This window comes from Protopterus annectens, chromosome 2.part0, assembly GCF_019279795.1.
Source record: "Protopterus annectens isolate FY-2018-M chromosome 2.part0, PAN1.0, whole genome shotgun sequence".
Classification (NCBI taxonomy): domain Eukaryota; kingdom Metazoa; phylum Chordata; order Ceratodontiformes; family Protopteridae; genus Protopterus; species Protopterus annectens.
In genome coordinates this window covers 1,405,927,645-1,405,951,387 of record NC_056728.1, presented here as the reverse complement: position 1 = coordinate 1,405,951,387, position 23,743 = coordinate 1,405,927,645, and the positions used below count along the sequence as shown (strand labels likewise).

Here is a 23,743-nt window from a genome sequence, read left to right as displayed (position 1 = left end):
CTCCTATGGACTGCTGAGGGGAGATTCATGCCTGGCTTACAAGGCATCCACAAACCACACACTTAAGAATCTCCTGCATATTCATAAGTCAAACAGTACAAGAAATACAATGTCTAGGGACCTGAATTTTATCTGTGACTTAAACAGAATGTGCTGGACAGACAGATGTGTGTCACAGACACTGCACCTCCATATGGAGCAGGCTTCCCATCCATGTGAAGCGGAGTTTTGTCTATTACGCGATTTAAGCACAGCCTAAACCAGTGGATAGGGAATAGGAAATTTACACCAGGCCTGGCACCCATGTCCCTTATGGACAGAGGTAGCTTATAAATTCCTAGCCCTCAATATCCTGTTTGGATAAAGAACATCATTATTCTTTCAGGAAAACTTGGCTAGACTTAGAAAGGCCAGCTAGATCATTAGCCCAGTAACTATCTAGGAATCTATTTGTCATTTGGGAGAAAGGCCATTCTGTCTCTCCACTATGTTACACAAAATACTGCTTGGGCTGACAGGGTTAAAACTAACGCTGTCTGATGTGCACCCTAACACCCAATTTCTTGGCTTGAAACTTTTTTTTGTTTTACATTATTAATTAGATTTAGCTGGGGTGAATGAATTATTGTAAGCCGACTGCTGAGAAAGCAATTAAACTTTTTTTTCTTTTTTACTTTAAATATAAATGCAGAGACCAGCAGCAGTTTTTTTCAGTAATGGGTGCCACATTTTTACTTGAGGGACACACACTTGGCACACATACCAAACTATATGTTTATTTACTTAAATAGGTCCACCACCTAATTTTGGCCAAAACAGCATTTCTACTACACTGAGTGTCATAAAGTGCTTTGTTTTCAGTGTTGCAGTCCTAAACTGGGCAGGAACTGGACTGCTTCATAGGTTTGTGACTACTGCATCTTATTTGTGTTATGAATGTTTCAGTATGTGCGCTTATGTGTTATAAATAAGAGATCTGAGTTAATAATCTTCCTTCCCTCTCTGGTAATAGGTACATTGGTTATTCACTAAAGTGAAAGGAGTGGAAGGGTTATTGAATTATAATGCCATAATGAAGGGATACTTCATGTGTGGGCATACAGTAATCAATTTTTCTACTATCCAGATATTTCATAAGAGCTTTAAAATAACAGAATGCCTTTTGAACTGCATTTTTAAATGTTTTTATTTTTCAACGTTTATACTGAGCTTATTATTTGTGGATGGTATTAACTACATTTGGTAGGAATTTGTTAACTTTCTGGGTACTGGTATGCTATCCTCTCTTCCTTAAGATTACTGTAAGCACTGTAGATGGTAGAAGTGTGCACTAGGTTTGAGGTGGCATTCCTGGCCAAGATGGCATTTCTCACTCATTCATTATTTGCACTTTACAGTTTACAGATATGAGTCATGTATAATCTGAAGTGCAAGATGATGCTTACTACTTACCCTCTCACCTTAAAAAAAAAAAAAAAAAAAAAAAAAAAGCACGCTCGTGTTTTCTTTTGTTTTGTTTTTTTTATTATATAAACTCCAAAGGGTGGCCACGGTGGTGCAGTGGCTAGGGTTGCCGCCTCACAGCAAGAGGTTCTCTGGTTCGATCCTCGGCTGGGGTGCCTTCTGTGCAGAGTCTGCATGTCCTCCCTGTGGTCACGTGGGTTTTCTCTGAGTGCTCGGTTTCCTCCCACATCCCAAACACATGCTGTAGATGGATTGGACATTCTAAATTGGACCTAGGTGTGAGTGTGTGCCTTCTGTGGAAGGTTGGGTGCCGGGCTGGCAACTCGACACTGTAAAACCCCACTGCCAATCATGAGCAGACAGGTGATCCGCTGTGGTGACCCCTAACCGGGAAAAGCCGAAAGAAGAAGAATTGTATAAACTCCAAAAGTGATAGTAATGCATTTGTACAGACAATCCCTGGGACTCCAAGAATCCCATCATGGGTGGTAAAATCTGCCACCAAAAGCAACTGTTTCTGTGATTGTGGAAAATGTTATTTAGAGACAGGTCAACAGCAACAAGGAAAGACCTCGTTACTGACTAGCATGTGATGTGTCTGAATCGCATGGTGTTACTGTTAGTGCTAATCAACACTTTCCTGTGGCAATCACCTCTGGTGGCCCACAGTTATGGCACATATATGCCTCCTCAGTCACACATGCACACACAAACACCTGTTCATTAGTTTACAGAACATCCCTAATATATTCTGTTATTTCAACTCCTGCCCTCATAAATCACACATTATCACAGTCAAATCATGAATGCCTGATATTAGAGTTTCATTCTGATTATTCTGAAAGTGCTTTGTGATGCTCTACCTATTAACTTTTTAAGTGACAAAGACTAATACTTATCAAAATCTCCCTGGTATCATCTAAAGTTTTGCCTGGAAGTCTAATGCACACAGCTGTTAAGAGATAAGACAGTCCCCAGTTCCTCTCTGCTTTTCCCGATTTTAAAGAATATCCCTAATTTAGCTTTGTACCTGACATGTCCCTTGCAACTGATGGGCTATACAGTCAGTCAATAATATCAGACATTAAAGTTTCATGCTTACTATTTTGAAAACAGACCTCACTGCAAGAGCGGCTCTGAAATGCAGAGGACCAAAGCACTTGTAAGAAAGTACTTCCTGAGCCAGGGGTATAGGGTTTAAAGTTTTTTCTACTCGACGTGATGAACATTTATAATTGCAGGGTGAAACATATGTACATGAGATTATTTACATGATTTTTAAATATTTTTAAATAGTTTTATGAACATAGCATTTTAACACAAAACAAGAGGAAAATTAAATTGGCTAATTACTGAACAGAGAAATAACATACAAAAACAAATGAATGCATTGATAACATGACGGCTGCAGGGAAAAGAACTGGGGTGTTTTTGAGTTTAGTAATAATTTGCAGACAGATAAGTAGAAAGTAGTTTAAAAATGCTAAGAAATATGAAAGGAGAAGTAATGGTAATGAGCAGGAAGATAAATGGACAGAGGAATTGTAGTTAGTGGTGGGGTGTGGCAGGAGGAGGAGGAAAAGTAAGAGTTTAGGAAATAAGTGTACCATGAGGGAGAGATAAGGTAGGAAGACTGGGAAGCAAAGTGACTGTAAGAGTTGGAGAAAAGTAATCTGAGTAAAGCTAGCCAGGTGACTAGGAAGAATGTTTTGAAACTATTTAAGTTTTCTAGCTATTTTAACTGTGTGGGGATTTCATTCCAGAGTTTTGACACATAATGAGAGCAGACAATCTCCAGCAGTATTGAATGTCTTACTGATACATAATAAAAGTTTATTTCTAGAGCGAAGGTCTCTAGTGGGTGAACAGTACAGTAAAGTATTTTGTAATGCTGGGCATTTGTTTGGAGAGTACAATAGGTTGTGGGCAATGATTAGCTGTATGTCAACTGGTTTGGGAGTTTAAGCCAGTTTAATTATTTTAATGTAGGTCAGTGATGTGTTTTATAGGGTTGGTTGGTTGCAAATTTAGCTATTATGTAGTAGCAGGAGGCTAGTTTAGTTTTTATATGCAATGTTGACATTTGTAAGACTAGGGGAAGCATATAGTAGAGAAGGAAGGAGGTATGTTGATAAGGTAATCTTTGCTTGATCTGTCAGGTTTGTCAGGTACTGTTTGGCTCTATAGAGGGAGCAGAGTTTTTGCTGAGTTTTCTTGATGGAGTGAAATATGTGATGATCAAATTTAAGGTTGTCATCTATTATTACCCACAGTAGTTTAGTATAGCTTATGGTTTCTATTTTTGTGTTATTACTAAAGCTAATATGAAATGTGTGCCTGTTTAAAGTGTTGTTTTGGAGTAAGTTTTTTTTTTTTGGCATTAAGCAGCATGTTAGAATTTTTTAGTCATATTTCAATGTCAACGAAAAAATTTTGAGAGATTTCCTGTATTTTTTCTGGAGCAGAGCAAATAAAGGTTGAATCATCAGCATACTATACAAGAGTGGCAAGTGTTGTAGTGGCATGAAGTTTATTTATGAAAATATTAACCAGAAGGGGGCTGAGTATTGATCCTTGGGAACACCAACAATGATTGGTTGAAATGCTGAGAGGTTTTGTTGCCATTTAGTTGCCTGCTGAAGACTGCATAAATAACAGTGAAACCAGGAGAGGGAGGGGTTCGTGAGACCTAATGTTGCAAGTTCAGAAAGGAGCTCTTGGTGGGATACTTGTATCAAATGGTTTGGAAAGATCAAGGAAAAGTGAAAAAACAAGGTTGCCATCATTTCTGTATTGGTTTACTGTTGTTGAGGAGGGCAGTAGTAGTACTGTGGTCAGAAAGGAGGTTATGTTTGGTTATATGTTTCATAAGCCGAGAGTAAATGCATTTTTTGAGGATTTTAGAGAATGTTGATAGGACAAGCCCTAGGTCTATAGTTCGTTAATCTGTTGAAGTACCTCCTTTGTGAAGGGGTATAATAATGGACTTTTTCCTGATGGATGGGGACATTGTTTTCAGTTACTGACTGGTTTATTAGAATGGAGACAGGGAAGGCTAGAGCATCTGCACCTAGTTTGAGGAACTCAGTGGGAAGGTTGTCAGCAGCTGAGGATGTTGTTTTTAATTTGGTTAGTAATTTTTTGTTGACGTTGGAACAGGTTGAAAAAGAAGACAATGTGTTTACTTTTATTAACAAAGAGTGGAATTGAGTGAGAATGAACCAAAATAAAGTCCACTGAACAAAAATTAACAAGAAAAAGACCTACAAGGAAAACAGTGCTTCAAGTGCACCTCACATTTGCAAAGGGATACAATTTCAATCTGTATTATGATCTGCCTCTCTTTTTGGAAGGAAGCCCTGATTTAATCAGTTCTGTCATGAGTATGTGGGAGTGGGGTAAAGGAGACATAAAATATCAGGACATTTGTTGATTTTCATGTGTAAAAGTATTTTCTAACTTTTGCAGTAAACAAGGCTACTGTCTCTCAAACACCTTACTTTGACAGAAAACACCAAAAACAAACCCAATTCTATAATAAAAGCTCTTTATTTTGGTGATAATGTGAAAATTTGTCTTGCAGTGGCTGAGTGTATGCCTGCTTTGCAAAACCTTGCGATTCAGTAAGAAATATCCCACTACATGTATCTGAAAAGGTGAAATTGTATTCTAAAGATGCCACATCCTTTTTTTAGCATTAAGGAGGTGTACCTCTATAGCAGTTAGCACAAAGATAATAGAGTTGGTAAAAAGGTGGTTCTTGCAGTCCAGGGTTCAATTCACTCAGCTTCTATTTGCCCTCTGTATGAGCCTAAACAAGTCACTTAACCTGACAGTACTCCCAAAAAATTTTGGGAGGAAAAAGATTTCAGGCCACAGGTACACAGATGCTTAACACTTTACAGCCACATCCCAGTAAAACTGCAGAGGAATAAATGAAAAACACAAGTGAGATGATCACCAAGCTTGGATAAAGGAAGAAAGGCATCACCAGTATATAGCAGCTTATACCTTATTGAGGGTAGAGAAGTGTTTTTTTTTTTCCACTCTACAGACCCAACATGAGTTTACACATTTAATTTAAGAAAATGCACAGTAACAAATCTATAAAACCCACAATATCCCTGGCAGGGGTACAGTTACGGTCACAGAAGAAACAATTATACTGAACTGCTCTCATTCCTCATATCAGTACTACACGTTGGTACGACAGCTCCTCTAATTACATGCCTGACAACTTCAACTGTTAACTCACCTAACATTTCAATATAAAATAGAGACTGGGCAATCAAAGCTGTCCAGGAAACCCAGCTCCTTGCAGGTGCCCCTGCTATGTAGTGACTGCAGCACAGTAACACCATTCAGAGCTTCATTTCCAGAAAGTAACTTTAGTATTCCTTATCCTGTACAATTTAAAATGCTTAGATAGTAGAGAAGTCTGTTCCAAACCTCTTACTGAAGAGTAGTAGTAGTACTTCAGAACCTTTCAGTACGTATATCATTGTAACAGCACATCATTTCACATCAATATCAAGAGGGTAATTCAAAAAAACTTTAGAACCAGATTAGTGTCTTTCACTGCAACTGCGTGTAAGTTTACATTATTATGCATGCTTGGGTTTTGTTTAAGAATTAAAAGGCATCTCACTTCTTCATGTGTGATTCGGACTCCATTGTAAAAAGCCATCACTGTATTAGCTCCAGCTGCTCTTGTGGCAAACAGCCCTTCTCCAGCTCGAAGAATGAGAGATTCAGCAATGTACACCCTAAAAGGGATGTGGAAAAGACAAACGAAGAATAAGTTGTTGTAATAAACAATGAAATAATAGATTACAGTTACAGCACTCTCCTCACAGTCTCCCTTTGTTATAAAAATAAGACTGCACTGTCAGGATGCACATTCTAAGCTTGAAGCAGGCATGTATTCAGTTTCAAGAAAGCAATAACAATCTGGATGCCAGTGACTCCAACATGCTCTTTGATTTACTTTCTGAATATTATACCTTAACACTCTTAACATGGTCTAATTCTTTTTGTGCTTTTCTACTGGTTTAGTTTAAATAATTCCCTGCCTTACATCTACTATATAGTGTAGTGTTTACAGACAACTGTTGTCAATCCTGGAAAACCAAGCCCTTGCTCATTTTATTATAAACGTTGTGCACACACAGGAAAACTGCTTCTGTCAATGGCTCCACAAGCAATATCTTTCCTTTTATCCTAAGGACAAGTCCTGTCCAGTAGGATGCTATATAACCATTTTAGTAATTCAAATTGCAAAAGGAAAGTGGGACTGGTGAATCATATCTACAACGTATAGGCATCCCTAATACATCTGCACATTTTTTGTTAAGATGGTCTCTCTCTTTGCATCATTGTGAAGCCTTTCTGGGTATGAACAACAGTTCATTTCTGCACTGAAAACCTGGGTCCTCAAACTGTCTCAAATCCTTTTCTATTTACTACTAAAAGATTCAGTGTTTGACAAATTCTGCACCAAATATACACAAACAGCTGCAAAAGTGGGCAACTGTAACGCAGGCCAACAAATATGGAAGAGAGGTGAACAATACATTCCTGTATGCACTGCATGCATCCTCCTGAGAAACCAGGCTTTTAAGGCACTGTAGTATTAAAACAGTACCCCCATACACTGCACAGAACTCAAAAGTAAGGCCATACAGCCTGCACAATGGTGCAGAGAGGTAGAGTCCAGGTGACTCAAGCTCGTGTCTCAGATGCTCAAGACCACAGACTGGGACGAGGAGTGTACCCTTCCATGAGAGGTGGTGCACACACTTGGGGCATGCTTACATGGTTCGATTTCCTGTTGGACATCAGCAAAACAACAACACAGTGCTGTTTGTGGTCAGGGTAGTCCTGTTCCTGTCAGCCTTTGCAGAAGAGATGGGTGGGTTCAGCACATCCCACCCACACTATGTTACTGAGTCAGTGCAGGGCAGAAGGGAGAAAAATAAAAAGAAAACAGTCAGCAGCAGTGCAATGCTGGCTCAAGGATGCCTCAATCTCACCAGCGCCGAACATGGCTGGAATAAATTTAGGGAAGGTAGGATTGCTTTGCAGACCAAGTAAATGAGGACAAGCAATAGAAGCATATGAGAGGGAGACAAATACTGGCCAAAAAAGTTAAGCCATACAGAATACTAACCACAGCATGTTGAAGCTATGAATTGCTCCTTCGTGCATGAGCTACACATCATAATAATCAAACCACCATCATTTTACTGAGTTCTTTTTTTTCAGAGCTGCTTAATTCAAGTGTCATTAAGTCCTTTGTATACATACAGTGCACACTCTGGTACTTCATACATCATAAACCATGCAAAAATGACCTCCCTCTCAGCACAAAGCACCATCAAAGGGCCAGTCATCATTTTCTTTTTTCTGCTGTGTCTACAGCATCTTGGTCCTGATCTTAGAATAAGCAATTTTTCCAGGGCAAATTTTAAGTTTTAAACTAGCTTCAAGTTTCAAAATCTACAGAAGTATTGCATGTCCTTTTTTCTGTACAAATCACTGTTTACTCCAGTCCTGATCTCCTGATCCTGCTACAATTTAAAATACACAAATACAGGCTAACCCAACTCCAATTTCCTTATGAACAGACAAGGACATCTGGCTCTGGCTGTATAACCCTCTTTACTCAATTGGTTTTCCAGCTTACTAGCTGGCAGTCAGCATCAGGTCACTGACAGCAGAGACACTCTGCCACTGAATCCGTTAGTATTAGTATGGATATATATATATTTTTTTATCAAGAATAACCTCAAATAAGGCCTTCATCTTATTAATCTTTAAGGTCATTTATAAAGAAAAAAGCTGTTAAAGCATCAATTTTAAGCTTTCTATTTAATGTGGAACAATGTAGATACTTTTTCTACTACTAATCATTATTTATCTACTAATCATTATTGATTCGTCTAGGACATGTATTTAAATCATCTAGGCACATGCATCTTATTGTATTTCATGCATTTTGTTCTACATAGGATATGGTTGATTTCACCAGGGCTGTTATGATTAACATGCCCATTTAATGTCATGTGAAACACTGGGACTATATTTAAGAGTGCTAAACTGGGGTAGTAGTCCCCCATATTCAAAAAGGGGAACAGGAGAGTGTGTACCAATTACAAATGGAATGGGCTTATCTCCCCCAAGAAAGTCTCAGCTAGGTGATAGAAGGATGTTATGCAAAGGTCTAGCTTCCGATCCAGGTAAATATCCCTTCCTGTCCATGGAAGAGTTTCAAAATAGGAAACAGGAGGCTGTGTACCAATTATAAATGGAATGGGTTTATCTTCCCCGAAAAAGCCCACGCCATGTGATGGAAGGATGTCATCCAAATGTCTAGCCTCAGATTCAGGGAAATAATAAATATTCCTTCCTGTCCATGGAAGAATGGATGATCTCTGCCTTGCACAGACAACTGAGGATTCAGTGGAGTCTTCTAGACCTAAAAAATGACCAAGTTCTCAGCCAGGTCTTGTTAGAAGTGTTATATCAGTATGGGATACCATGGCTGCTGTGGTTTACCAGTTGGGTCTCCATGTTTCAGGAGTGAGTGTTATGTTCTCATTCTTCACCATCAGCCAGATACATTCAAGGTGCACTAAGGGCAATGACAAGGCGTTCCCTTGTTTAACCTCCTTATTGTGGTTTTCAACAGCTAAGGCTTGTATAGTCTCTATTATAGAAATGCAAGGATTGCATCTTTGTTGACTGCAGGTCATGATGTCCTCCTAGCCTCAAGTGACTTGACATCCAGCGTACACTAAAGCAGTCTGCTGCTAAATGTGAGGTAGCTAGGATGAAAAACAGTACCTTCAAACTTGATGTCCTGGTTTTCTCTCAGAAAAAGAGTGGCTTGCTCTTTGTAGCTGAAGGAGGAATAGCCATCTTGGATGACAGAGTTTAAGTTTCTTGTACATGAGTGAAGGTGAGGTGAATGGGGAGACTGACCAACAGCCAAATACAGCAGCAACATTAGTGGAGGAATTGTATGAGACTGTGTTGGTGATGAAAGAAAGAGTCATAAAATGAAACTCTCATTTTATCAATCAGTCTATGTCCCTATCTTGACCTGGCATGAGCTTCGAGTAATGCTTGAAAGAATGAGATTGCAGATATATGTCCAAAGGAGGTTCATTCAAATAGTAAGAAGCTTAGCCATAAAAGAGGATCTTGGATTATAACTATCACAATCCTCTGGGATGGGAAGAGTCAGTTGACATAGGTTTAGATACTTGTGAGGATATCATATGTGCACCCTTTTATGGAAGGTGTAAGCAGGCACAGCCTACTGGTGGCAGGCCCCAGGGCAGACAAGGAATAAATGAATGGATTACATCTGTCATCTATCTTGGCAATTGCCTTGGGATGCTGCAGGATAAGCTGGAACCTCTCCTGGTTATAGATACATTTGGTCAACCATGCTAGGCTTGCTAGCACTGCAATTCTCACGAGGAGGATGAAATTAAATAATGAATGTGTGGGATTGTTCCTGAGTGAGATGAGATTTTTGTTGAGTGTGATTTTGTGTGTGTAGAGGGGGCACTGGTGCTCAGCTTGTTTTTTATGCACATTTTTAGTTTTGTATTTTACTTAGTAATGTACTGCTTTGTGCACATTTTTGCAAGATTTACAGTTAGACAAATATTTTAGTGCGATTATGTGTAGTGTTTTTGGTTCATATTAAATTACTGCTACTGGCTTGTTCAGTGTGAACTAGGTCCAGTCAGCAATGACATAAGCAGAGTGGTGATGTGTCAGATGATGTGGCTGGAGTAGTGATAAATGAGTGATAATGTGTAAATGGGTGATCAAATATCTGGTACCATAGACTGCATAAGTGCATTTATTATTACTAATGATAATGACATCCAAGATTAAGACATTTTTTATATATATATATATATATATATATATATATATATATATATATATATATATATATATATATATATATATATATATATATATATATATATATATATATATATATATATATATATATATATATATATATATATATATATATATATATATATATATATATATATATATTTATTTATATATATATATATATATTATTTGTATAGATATATATATTTATTTATATATATATTTATTTATTTATATATATATTTATTTATTTATATATATATTTATTTATATATATATATATATATATATATATATATATATATATATATATATATATATATATATATATATATATATTATATATATTTATATATATATATATATATATATATATATATTTATATCTATATATATTTATATATATATATATATATATATATATATATATATATATATATATTTATATATATATATATATATTTATATATATTTATATATATATATATTTATATATATATATATATATATTTATATATATTTATATATATATATATATATATATATATACACACACACACACACAATCGATCATCGAAACGGCTCATTATCGAATGCCGTAACGTCAAACTGCAAAACCCAAAACCTAACAATAATGAAACCTCAAAACAGCGAATTTTTTCCCAGGGAAAAAATTCACTATTCCGAGAAACACATACCACAAGCACACTAAAAATCAGCAATCCACACACATACATTTAAAAGTTATATCTAACCATACACTACACTGCACATACACTACTATCTATCCACTTACCTTAACCCAGACCCTAACCCTAACGTCCATCACTATCGCACACTCACCTCACCTACACCCTAACCCTAACTCACTTAACCTGCCCCTAACCCCAAATTATCACTATCGCACACTCACCTCACTCACACCCTAACCCTAGCTCACTTAACCCGCCCCTAACCCCAAATTCTGTCAGAATTGCACACTTACCTGACCCGCGCCTAACGCTAACTCACCCAACCCACGCCCTAACCCGAATGTCCGCAGTGTCACACACTTACCTTAACCCAACCCGTAACTTTCCACCACATAGCTGAAAACAGTGAAGCCACAACAACAGCCAACCGAATTCTTTCCCTAGGAAAGAATTCGGTTTTGTGCAGCTTCACTGTTTTCAGCATTTGCGATATTGGGCTTGATATTAGACCATTCGAACTTCTGCCATTTCGATGATCTAATATAGACCCAGTAGCTCATGGGTACAGAGTTTTTACCTAAGGGGATGACAATGCACTTTTTGGCATTGAGCTTGAGGCCATGGCTTTGACACCAGGCATCTGTCATAGTGAGGCCCTTTTGTAGGATGCCCACATCATTAGAAGTTTCAATTATGGCTCTTAGTTTGCAGTCATCTGCGAACTTCATTAACCAAAGACCTTCTGTGTTAGCGTGTACTTCAGAAAAGTAGATACCAGACAGGAGAGGACCCAGGACTGAACCCTGTGGTACTCCACTTGTCACTGGTCTGAAGTCGGATTTGGAGTATGCTACTTTCACAGTGTGGGTTCTGTCTGTGAGCCAGTTGGCAAACCATCTTGTGACATAGGGATTTATACCTAGTTTAGTGAGTTTATCTATAATTCCAGAGTGCGGGATGGTGTCAAAAGCCTTGGCAAGATCTAGCTAGGCTGTGTGAACCACCTTACCCTCATCTACAGCTTTGGTGACTGCTTTAAAGAAGTCTATCAGGCTTAGGAGACATGATCTGCCTTTTACAAACCTGAACTGGGTGGGATCCAGAGTTTGGAGATTACCAATGTCTTTGTTTATAAGTTCCATGATGATACATTCTATGGCCTTGCAGACTAGGCTCGTTAGGCTAATGGGGCAGTAGTTGCCAGGGTCTGTGGTGGCTCCCCCTTTGTGGAGTGGGATAACAGTCACTGTGCGCCATTCAGTGGGCACAAAGCCTGAGGTGAGGCTATGATTGAACATGGTGCTTAGGTGGGGTGCCAGTTCATTCTGTAGTTCATGCAGAGAACAGCCTGGGATGTTGTCAGGTCCCATGGATGCTGTGTTCTCAGCTTTGGAGTGTGTGGTTTTTACCTGTGCAGCCGTGATTACAGGAACCTTGCATTCTTCCGGTATACAGATGGGCCCTTTAGGGGGTGGGGTAGTTCGCAATATCAGTTGGTTCTGTACATTTAGTGCCATTGTGCTGTAACTCAGAGCAGATCCGAGGGTTGCCACTGAGATTCTTGACATAGCTATAGAATGCTTTGTGGTTGTCTTTAGAATCAGTGGAAAGTATGTTTTTGTAACTAGCTTTGGAAGATTTTATGAGGGATCTCAGCTTCTTACTGAGGCTCACCAGGGAGTTCCTCCAATCATGGGATTTTACATTTTTTTTTGCAACAGTTTATTTCTTCTGTTGTAGAGTTTGTTTATGGCAGGGGACCACCAGATTGGCTTTCATTTTTTGGAGGCTAGTATCTTGGTTCTGTTAGGGATAGCACGATCCATGCACTCATGTAAGTGCTTATAAAATGCATTTGTGTAGCATTCAGCAGTCGTGCCTCTATTGTTCATCTGCATGGGTGTTGTGAAGTTTGCCACTTCTGTCTTAAGAAGCGTGAAGTTGGCTTTGGAGAATTTTTTTATGATGGTTTCCCTAATGGGGGTGAGGGCGGGAGGTGGATGTTTAGGCTGATTAGCTTATGGTCGGATCTGACCAATGAGGAATTGACTTCTGGTGTAGAACACTGGTCGCCCATGTTGGTAAAGACCAGGTCTAGGATATTGCTGCCCCTCGTGGGAGTGTGGATAAGTTGATCCAAGGTGTTTAAATTTATGAATTCTAGAAAACGTTGAGCAAAAGAGTTGGTACATGAGTAGTTTTCCCAGTTAATGGTGGGGTAGTTGAAATTGCCCATTATTAGGGTGTTGGGTTGTACCCTAATATTTTCCAGTGCATCAAGAAATGAGGCATGGTGGGGAATCTGTAGCAAGTTATAATTTGGATTGCGGTCTTGCCCAGAGTTAGTTGCACTTGGATAATCTCGGATGCATTACGCTGAGCAACTAGCCTGGTGGTGTGGATTATCCTTAATGAATATGGACATGCCTCCGCCTCTAGTGTTTCGGTCCAGGTTAGGTGGCCAAAAGGTGTGGTATGAATTATAGCCTGGTAATGTAGAGGTGCTCTCTGGAGCCTTGAACGAGGCCTCCATCACTGCACAGATGTCGATATTCTCCATTTTAAGGAGTGCCTCGAGTGAATGCATTTTGAGGTTTAGACTTCTAGCATTGAGTAGCATTACCCTCAGATTTTGCTTGCTTGTACCCATTACGGTGGTGAATTTGTCATTTGAACCTTGCATAAAAAAGGCACTATAGGGGTGGCAAGAGCCTTGGCCAGTATCCGGAATCCCAAGGACGACAGGTGCAGGCCATCTCTGGCAAAGCATCATGGTCTGTCCATGTCATCCCAGGCAGATACTGGATCCCCTTAGAATGACACCAGAAGCTTAGCCAATTGTTGAAGTCAATAATTTTGTCCTTGTACTGTGGTATCATTCTGGGTGATAGCAGAATGCTATTCAGGGCTAGGGTCATACCTGCCTGGTCTACAAGATTGGAGAGCTCCTCCATGTCTCTTTTCATGTAGTCCAGGGAGGTACATCTCAGGCCATTCACACCAACATGGACAATGACAGTCATATTTGTACTTGTTGTGGAGTGACCAGAGTGTGTGCGTTATGTGGTGGATCCTGGCACCAGACAGGCAGCCGACAGTAATTTTCTCCTTGTTTAGCCTGGTGAGTGGAACATCAGTGTGCCTGACTATACAGTCACCTATGACTAGAGTGTTGGGTACATTGTTATGCCTTATGGGCTGTGGTTGAGTGACACACTGAGTTTGTGGGCTATGTGTCATTTGGGTTGTGTTGGGGGGTGGAGGTTGCTTGCGTTTCTGCTTTGGAGGTCTCTGTTGCTTGAGCAGATTTTTATTGAGAGACTCCGCAAATGTAGGTGTGTGTTTTGTGTTGCTATGTGTGTGTTTTGATGGTGTAGGTTTTGAGGGACTATGTGATGAGTGTGGTGTGGTGCAAGTGTTTACCTTCTCCTCTTGACTGTCTAGTCCAGTCTTGGATGAAGAGAGCTTTGTTTCCAGTTTGGCTATATAACTGCATCTCTCACAGGTTGTAGTATTGGGTGGTAGGAGGATAGGGTTGTCTGTGTACATGAGGCAATTGCTGCATTGCCCCAAGATGCCCAGATTCATCAGGTAGACAGGAAAAAACACCGGGAGCTGACCCTTACACATGCCTGGATAGGTGCTTATTAAGCACTAAAAATTGTTTTCCTCTAGACAAGTGAGGAAAGTTGAGTGCTGTAGTAATTTCTAGCTTATTTAGTGCTTACAATGAGTTCTGAACAAGTGCTGAGCTCAAAGAAACAGATTTGAGTGCTAAAACTAAAAAAATGGCTAGTAATAACGGAAAATTTGAAGAGCAGACTTTATGGCACCGGGAATAGTTTAACCCTCGGTAGGCAGCGATGCATAAAGTGTATTTTTTTTAATGTAACAGTAGCAAATGAGCAAACTGATTTAAACAAACGAACCAACTGACCAATAAAAAGCTAAAAACTGAGCCCCGTTCCAGCAGTCTTTGATCAGACAAGTTCTAACTGCACACTCCTGCCACTAAGGTGCAGGGGAACCTTCTCCAAAAAAAGATGGTCTGGATTAGTGTAGCAAACAAGGCATACCAATTTCAGAAAGAAAACGTTCAAATAAGCAGGCACAATAAGCCTTTAACCAGAAACCCCCAGCTCAGAAGTGCAGAATCTACCCTCTCCTCCCACTAGAGTGCAGACCACACCTTCTTAAGCCCAACTGCTTAAACCAGAACTAATACACTTTTAGAATAACAGACACAAAGCCTTCAATCAGCAACTCCCAACTCAGTAAGATGTAAGCTACCTGACCCTGCCACAACAGTGCAGACTACAAACCTTCTTAATGTAAAACAATTGGTCTGAAGCCCAAGTGCTTCAAACAAAAGCTTAGAATAACAGTTATAATTTAATCAGGCTACTAACAAGCAGCAATAAATGCAATAAAATAGGATGAAATACAAATACAGTAAAAGCAGATGAATAAATTGTATTTTTTATATAACAAAAGAAAATGAGCAAACTGATTTAAACAAATTACCAATTAACCAGTAAAAAAACTCAAAACTGAGCTCTGTTCCAGCAGTCTTCAAAAAGACAAGTTCTAACTGCACACTCCTGCCACTAGGGTGCAGGGAAACCTTTTCCAAAAAAGATGGCCTGGATTAGCGCTCAAGTTATACAAACATAGCTAGATTCAGCATGCCTGAATCTAGTCTATGTGACAGCAAACAAGGCACACCAATTTCAAAAAGAAACAGTTCAAATAAGCAGGCACAATTAATCCTTTAACCAGAAATTCCCAGCTCAGAAGGGCAGAATCTAAGCTCTTCTCCCACAAGAGTGCTGACCACAAACCTTCTTAATGTAAAATAAGTGGCCTGAAGCCCAAGTGCTTAAACCAGAACTAATACACTTTTAGAATAACAGACACTGAGCCTTCAATCAGCAATTCCCAACTTAGAAGGATGTAAGCTACCTGTCCTGCCACAAAAAGACTTAGAATAACAGTTACAATTTAATCAGGCTACTACCAAGCAGTAACAAATGCAGCAGAATAAATACAATTGAGTATTTTTAAGAAGAGGCAAAAGCAAAATAAAGTGCATTTTTTTTAGTAAAGTGGAAGGAGGACCAGAAGAAAAATTCAAGGTTAAGGACCTAAGTGGGTTGGCTTTCTCAAATGTTCTCTCTGTATTAAGCAGAGTGAACACCAGACTGGGAGGGGTATCCCAGATCAAATTTACAGTAGGGGTGGGCAACTGCAAAGCCACAAACTAGAACAACACTACAAGAATAGGGTGGCAAGGAGGGAGGGAGGGGGAAAAACAGTTTCAGGACAGATGAGAAACCTAAAACAATGCCAGAAAATATATAAAATAATTCAGTCAGGCAAAATGAAGACAATGCAGAACTCTGAAAGGTTAAAATGCCAAGAAATATACTTATCAATCAGTGACATATTTCCAGATTTTTTGAGAATCACACACCAGCCAGAACACCAGGAGTTTCCAACAGTGTATGCTGTGGCCTGGTTGATTTGACTGCCTTTCAAGTTCTGCCCTCTGCAAACATATGAATAGTCTTGGTTGGCGTTGAATGATTTAATTGGTACTGACTTTTGATCTGCCATTGATTTGATACATAATTAAATCTGATTGATAAAATACATGCAAGCAAGTGCGTAGTGTGATTTGTTAAATGATGTGCATAATTATTTTCACCCAAAGGCAATGCCACTATCTTGAGTGGCCAGTATAGTTCAAAGCTTTACTGATGTAAACAAGACCCTTTACCACAACATGGTAACAGTCTACAAGGGAGCACATTAAGTATTTAAACATACAGCAAATTCAAAAACTATGAACAAAATTTCTGTAGTGTTTCACTTTGGTCATTGCTGTACAACCATGGAATTAGTATAGGCAAGTTAGAATGTAGGAAAAATACCTCCACATAAACACTTTTGCTTTGAAACAGTGAAGTTTCTGAGACAGTTTGCAGGTCATTAGCTAGTCAAAAAATACAGTTCTTTACAGTGGTTTATACCAAGATGCTTTGGATGGTGAATATCTTTTGGGGGTCTGGGCTGTATTCAACTATATGAGTTTTGTTTATTTTTTCTTTTAATAAGCCATACTTTTGTATGATTGTATATATATATATATATATATATATATATATATATATATATATATATATATATATCTACATACACACACACACACACATATATATATATATATATATATATATATATATATATATATATATATATATATATGGATCTACCTGACTAAATCGACAGTTCAGAAGAGCGAAAACGACTTCACCGACACCACATAATCGACAGTTCACAAACACGACACCTCATACACTCGACACATCATAACAACAAACAAAACAAATCCCCTGTCCAAAACCCACACACACAACACAAGCACACCAAAATCCTTACAAACCAACACTAACCCATACATACACAACTATCTACAACCCTAACCCAAACCTTTACCCTAAGGTCCGTCACTATCGCACACTCACCTAACCCGCGCCCTAACCCTAACTCACTTAACCGCTAACCCAAAACTATCACTACTGCACCTTACCTAACCGCCTAACCCTAACTCACTTATCCCACCCCTATCCCTATAGACCGCCAACATTGCACACTTACCTTACTGCGACCTTACCTAACCCGCCCTAACCCTAACTCACTTATCCTACCCCTATCCCTACACACCGTCAACAGCACACTTACCTTACGCACCTAACGTCCGTCACTACCGCATACTTACACATCCTTTCCCCATCTCAGTGTTCTCAGCGTCGTGTGTCTTCCTCCGTCGGTCTTCTGCCTTGTCGATCTTCTGGCGTCGGTGAAGTCGTTTTAAGCTCTTCTGAACTTTCGATGTAGTCAGGTAGATCCATATATATATATATATATATATATATATATATATATATATACACATATATGTCTTTATATATACATATATATATTTATATCTATCTTGTATTTATATATATATATATATATATATATATATATATATATATATATATATATATATATATAATCTTTACACTGAAAGCCTTGAAACTGTATCAGTTGACTGGCATGTGGTCAACTTGCAGTTTTCAAGTCGGCAGAATATTGAACCAAAATGTATCGACTACACTACAGCAAACGGGTAGTGTAATTAGAGGATTTGGGTTTGACATTGTGCAGGGAGATCGCAGTTCGGTGAGGAACAGGGAATTAGCCCATTTTCTCACTGTAATGCGATCTCGGCGTTGGTATATTTAATGTGTAGGGGGGGTGATGGGGTGCAATATTCTTGCAAAATAGTAGAATTAACGTACTGTTAACTGCAGAGTTTAACAGGACGTTAATGTGCATAGCAGGAGGTGAGTGACATCATCTCCTGCTATGTCGAATAAATCGAACCACGGTTGTCGATGTATTCATTTTCATTTTGGTTTATAGGTTCATAGATTAGTACTAGGCTAACTGCCCTTGTGAGCCATTTTAAGCCTAGCCAATTACCCCATGTGAGAATCAAACTCTTGACCTTGTGTTTGTAAGGTAAACACCTTAACCTGTATGCCAACTTCCCGCCCCTAAATGTATAACCATTGCACAGAGATAGGCATGTCCTCACTGCTGCATGGGTACATATTTATACACACACAAAGAATTGCCTGTTGTGAGATTAAAACCCCTGTCTCTCTAGTAGTATACACTATAGCAAAAAGTACTTATCACATGCACGATGGAGCTTATCCGTTTACTTTTCGGCATTCCTGATTCAGCATGTCAGGTCGACATTCTAAACAGTTGACTGAAGCAGATTTGAAATGCCAGTAGTAAACTATATATATATTCCAGTAGTAAAGTATACATGACCCACCGAATTTACATTTCTCCAAAAATCAACTTTGCAACTCCGTTTTCGCAAAAGTGCAAAACAGATCACCAAACAGCAAAAAAAAAAAAAAATAATAACTACACTAAACAAATATATGCAGGATAGGCAAGCCACTTGCACCCCCCCCCCCACTGCCCAGCTACTTATATATTCTAACTCCAAGATCGCACTACAGTGGGGAAAAGGGAATATTCCCTTATCCTTACTGTGTCACTATCTACAACAAGCAGCTCACTGGCTGTTCAGTGATCTGTTTTTTCATGAAAGTGCATTTTCGGAGGGTACTTGTGTATTATCGCAGCCACATTTGATATGGCATGAAATGCGAACGCATGGCATTGATGACCGACTGCAATGCTCAGTGATTTAAATGACTGAGTGCAATGCTCTGTGATTTTGAGGGTTAGTCCAGTGGGACTGAAAGTCTATCGGTAGCGCCTGCCATTTACTGCATGTTGGGATGCCATCCTTGTCATCAGAAATTGAAATGGTATACTTTTTCACAGCTGAAGCATTCAATGTACTATTACATTTATATAATTGTTGCCGTGGTGAAAGGGTGAGCTGTTTGCTCACTTTATATAATTATCTGAAGTGGGTTTTAAAGTCCGTTTGTGGCAATGACTTCCATGTGTAAATATATGGTAGCTGACATGTTTATGTTATGATGGTTAAGGTTTCAGTCAGACTTCATTTCCTTCAGATAATAAATGGGAACAGAAATCCTTTTCTACGCGTGTTGGAAGTTTGCAAAAAATAAATATTTTAAATCTGCCCGTATTTTGGCTGTTTGTCACTGCATTGTTTCCCTGTTTGCCTAGATTGTTTGCGGCAACTTTTGGCCATTCATAGCTCGGGCTTTTGTCCATCATACGTTGGCAATGGAACTGTTACATCTACACTGTCGGCATCTTTCTCATTACCGGAGAAGTCTCACACACGCATATCGGCAATACAGGTTTATAAAGCTTTATAAAGAAAATAGTGTAATAAGTCATTTCTGACAAAATAATATTAATAATTTTGGCGATACCTGAAGGACATGTCAAGATTTCAACAGTGAGTTGGTTGCCATGTGATTGCGATAATACGCAAGTACCTTTCGGAGAAATGCACTTTCATGAAAATGGATTTGCGAAGTTGATTTTCGGAGAAATGTAAATTCGGTGGGTCAAAGTAGACCATTTTATATATATATATATATATATATATATATATATATATATATATATATATATATATCTATATATATATCTATATATATATATATATATATATATATATATATATATATATATATATATAATGTATTACACACATTTTCTTTTGGATGACAGCCATGAAGATCTGAGTATGCAAACACATAAGCAAATTTAAATTCATTTATTAACCATGTAGATGGGCTGGATGAAAGACCATTTTCAACCATGATGCCCTGGGCAAAAATCAAAAGGCAGTGAATGTATGATACGTATAAGGTAATAAAATACCATCAATAACTTGTGAAATGTAATCAATACTACATGAAATTTTCTAACAAAGCAGAAAGTTTAATGTACCTAAATCTTTTCTGAAAGAATCTAGGCAATTATTTTTAAACTTGCCCAAAGATTTACTTATGTAAACTAAATAAATACGTAAAGTAACTAACTCGTAAGCCGATATCATAACAGGATGCTTGAAGAATATGGGAGTATTAAAATTACACATAATGAGCAATAAGTTAATTCCTATTAGTGCAGCATGTGCATTTATATTCTTTAGTAGAACAACCAACAGTCTGTCCTTAAACAAATGTAGATTCTGTTCATTCCTAATGTAATTTATGTGGTTAAAAGTTGCAGAAACAATGCTTAACCTCCCTGAAGGCCACTTTAAAGGTAGGTCTAAATAATAACACTGATCACATGATCTTGGGGGATAACAATGGGAAATCAAGACTTAAATTGTTGGCCAATGATAAAGTGGAAATGCAATGGTCACAATTTGGCAGTCTAAATATAAATCTTGATAGGAAACACTTCTGCTGTTATTGTCTAGCTTTTTTAGGGAGTGACACTAATACTCACTGGTTTTGAGTAGGGATACAAACTGAGGATTGTTCTGAGCACAGTCTGTATCAAATTATATTATAAGTAGAGTTCAATGAGAGTTTTAGCAAGGTATACTCCAGTTTAGGAACAGAGATCTTACTTCTCTCCTGGACTCAAGAGCAAGACAACTGGCAAAATTATAGCATAAAAATTATGTTACTTAATAACTCTCTGTTCTGTGTACTATCTGAAGGACATTGCAGGATCCAAAAATACCCAAAATAGCTATATAGTACTGGACCTGCAATATATGATTAATCCAGGATCAAAGCTCCAACAGAGCTCCCTTTAGTTTTGTGACTGTACCAGATAATAGTTGATACATTTATGCAGAGCTGGAAGTGACTTTACAACTTGTACTGCATTTCCAAACACTACTAATAGGTTTATAGGTTCAATGGTAGGTACTAGGCTATCAGCCCGAATGTCTGACTGGATTCCCCTTGTAAATGATGCTTTCCTTACATCTTTAAGGAGGATGAGATCATCTGAACACAGTCTCATCTGAACTTAAGAGATGTCACTTAAATAAAGTCAGTGATAAAAACATAAAAAAGAATGGATCCCATTTTTTTTTAGTCTGGTCAAGAGCATGTGTGGTGCACTAACATAAATGCTTTCCTGAAAACAATTAATACTAATCCTGTCAGTAGCCTCTACTGGCTGTGCTTGACAGAGGAGCCCATACTTTTCAAAGTGCTCCAGTATTTCAAAGCAGACAATTCTTTTAAAGGTTTAGTAAGGGGTGTATCACCGATAAGTGGACAAAAATTTTCGGATGTCTTTTTTTTTTTTTTTTTTTTTTAACCTGACATAATGGGATGAAAACTGAGTCTTTGAAGGCTGCTGTTACAATGCCTTTAGTGACAAATCAAAAGTTTTGCCAGTGGTTTAGCTATAAAGTACAGTTTTGTACCTACCATAAATGTAGATGTCCGATAGGAATGCATCTGCAGTCCTTACAAATGGGTTGTCCTGTCGTCAGGCAGCCCTTCGGTCGGCCGGATTCCAAAGTCTGGGTCTGGCCTCGGCTGGTGTCGCACTTCACCCGACGTCATAGCTGCAGTTCTTCGGGTATAAAGGCATCAGCCAATGCCATTTTCCTCAGTGTTTCTTGCCCCAGATGCCAGGTGCCCTCTTGGAAGGCTAAATTTGGATAAATGCCAATGTTTCCAAATAGTAGAAACAAACACAAAAATAAGCATGTATGTACATATATACAAACAAATACACCATAATAGATCCCCCCCCAGCTAGCTATAAGATGGGCAAATACCCTAGGAGTACCACAGAGGGGAAGGCGGGTGGGTAATCCTGACTGCAGATGCATTCCTATCGGACATCTACATTTATGGTAGGTACAAAACTGTACTATGTCCTTCAAGGATGCATCTGCATGGGTAGAATACCATAGCCAAACTAGGGGAGGAGGAAGTAAAGATTATGGTGTAGTTAGGATCCCTTGCAAAACAGCAGTGGCAAACCCTGCTCGGGATCTAGAGTATAAAGGTAAGTTATAATGCTTGGCAAATGTATGCACGGAGGTCCAAGTAGCAGCCTCTATAATGTCCTTGGTAGCCACTCCTCGTAAGAAAGCTGTGGTAGTGGCCGTAGCCCTTGTAGAGTGAGGCCTGATGTTCTCTGGAGTTTTCTTTCCATGGTAGGAGTAACAAAATCTAATGCAATTTCCTATCCACTTGGAGATTGTCTGTTTTGAAATTGCTTTTCCTTCCCTTCCTCTTGCATATGCTACCAGTAGCTGGTCAGTTTTTCTATTGCCCTTGGTTCTGTCCAGGTAGTAGCGTAACTGTCTATGTACATCCAAGGTATGCAACAGCCTTTCTCCCCTGTTCTGTGGGTTGGGGAAGAATGTAGGTAGGTCAATAGCCTGATTTAAAGATACTCTGGATACCACCTTGGGCATAAATGTAGGATTTGTTCTCATGGACACTCTATCTTGATGGAAGATCAGGAAGGGTTGCACTGCCATTAATGCCTGTAGTTCAGATACCCTTCTTGCTGAAGTGATTGCCAGCAGGAAAGCAGTCTTCCATGATAAGTATTGTAATTCTGCTGTTGCTGCTGGTTCGAAAGGAGGAAGTGTCAATTTTTCTAGCACAAAGTTCAAGTCCCATGCTGGCAATGGTGGTTTCCTAGGAGGTTTTACATTTTTAATTCCTCTCAGAAACTGCCTGAGCAGAGGATGAGAAGACAGGAGGATCTGAGCTGTATTCTGCTGAAATAGCTGATGCATGTATCTTGATGGAAGAATAGGACAGGCCTGAGTGGAAGAGCTCTGCCAAGTATTCCAGGATGCTGGCTATGTTTACCTGTGACACATCTTCTCCCTTTGCAGTACTCCAAATGAGATATCTTTTCCATTTTGCTGCATAATTTTTCCTTGTTGAGGGTCTGCGAGCCTCAAGGATAATGTCTTTAACCCTTTGTGATAATTTTGGGTTAATTGATCTTATGTAATGTTCCAGGCAGTCAGCTGCAGAGTTTTCAGGCTTGGATGCAGGATGTTGTAGTTGTTCTGTGTTAACAGCAATGGAACCAGGGGTAGTGTCCATATTTGTCCCCGAGACATGCTCCTTAGCAATGGGTACCAATGTTGCCTTGGCCAGTCTGGAGCTATCAGGATGATCCTTGGA

The 23,743-nt window shown here is 38.8% G+C and overlaps 2 protein-coding genes across 2 annotated transcripts in view; both read right to left on the bottom strand.

Annotated features, from left to right (window-relative positions):
* The window catches only part of SETD7 (SET domain containing 7, histone lysine methyltransferase), a 1,173,783-nt gene that overhangs the window by 116,057 nt on the left and 1,033,983 nt on the right, over positions 1–23,743 (bottom strand). The window contains exon 6 of the mRNA XM_044061630.1: positions 6,113–6,230. Coding sequence (XP_043917565.1) covers positions 6,113–6,230 — 118 coding nt within the window. The remainder of the gene's footprint in view (positions 1–6,112; positions 6,231–23,743) is intronic.
* The window catches only part of LOC122793510, a 1,396,143-nt gene that overhangs the window by 431,068 nt on the left and 941,332 nt on the right, over positions 1–23,743 (bottom strand). The window lies entirely within an intron of this gene.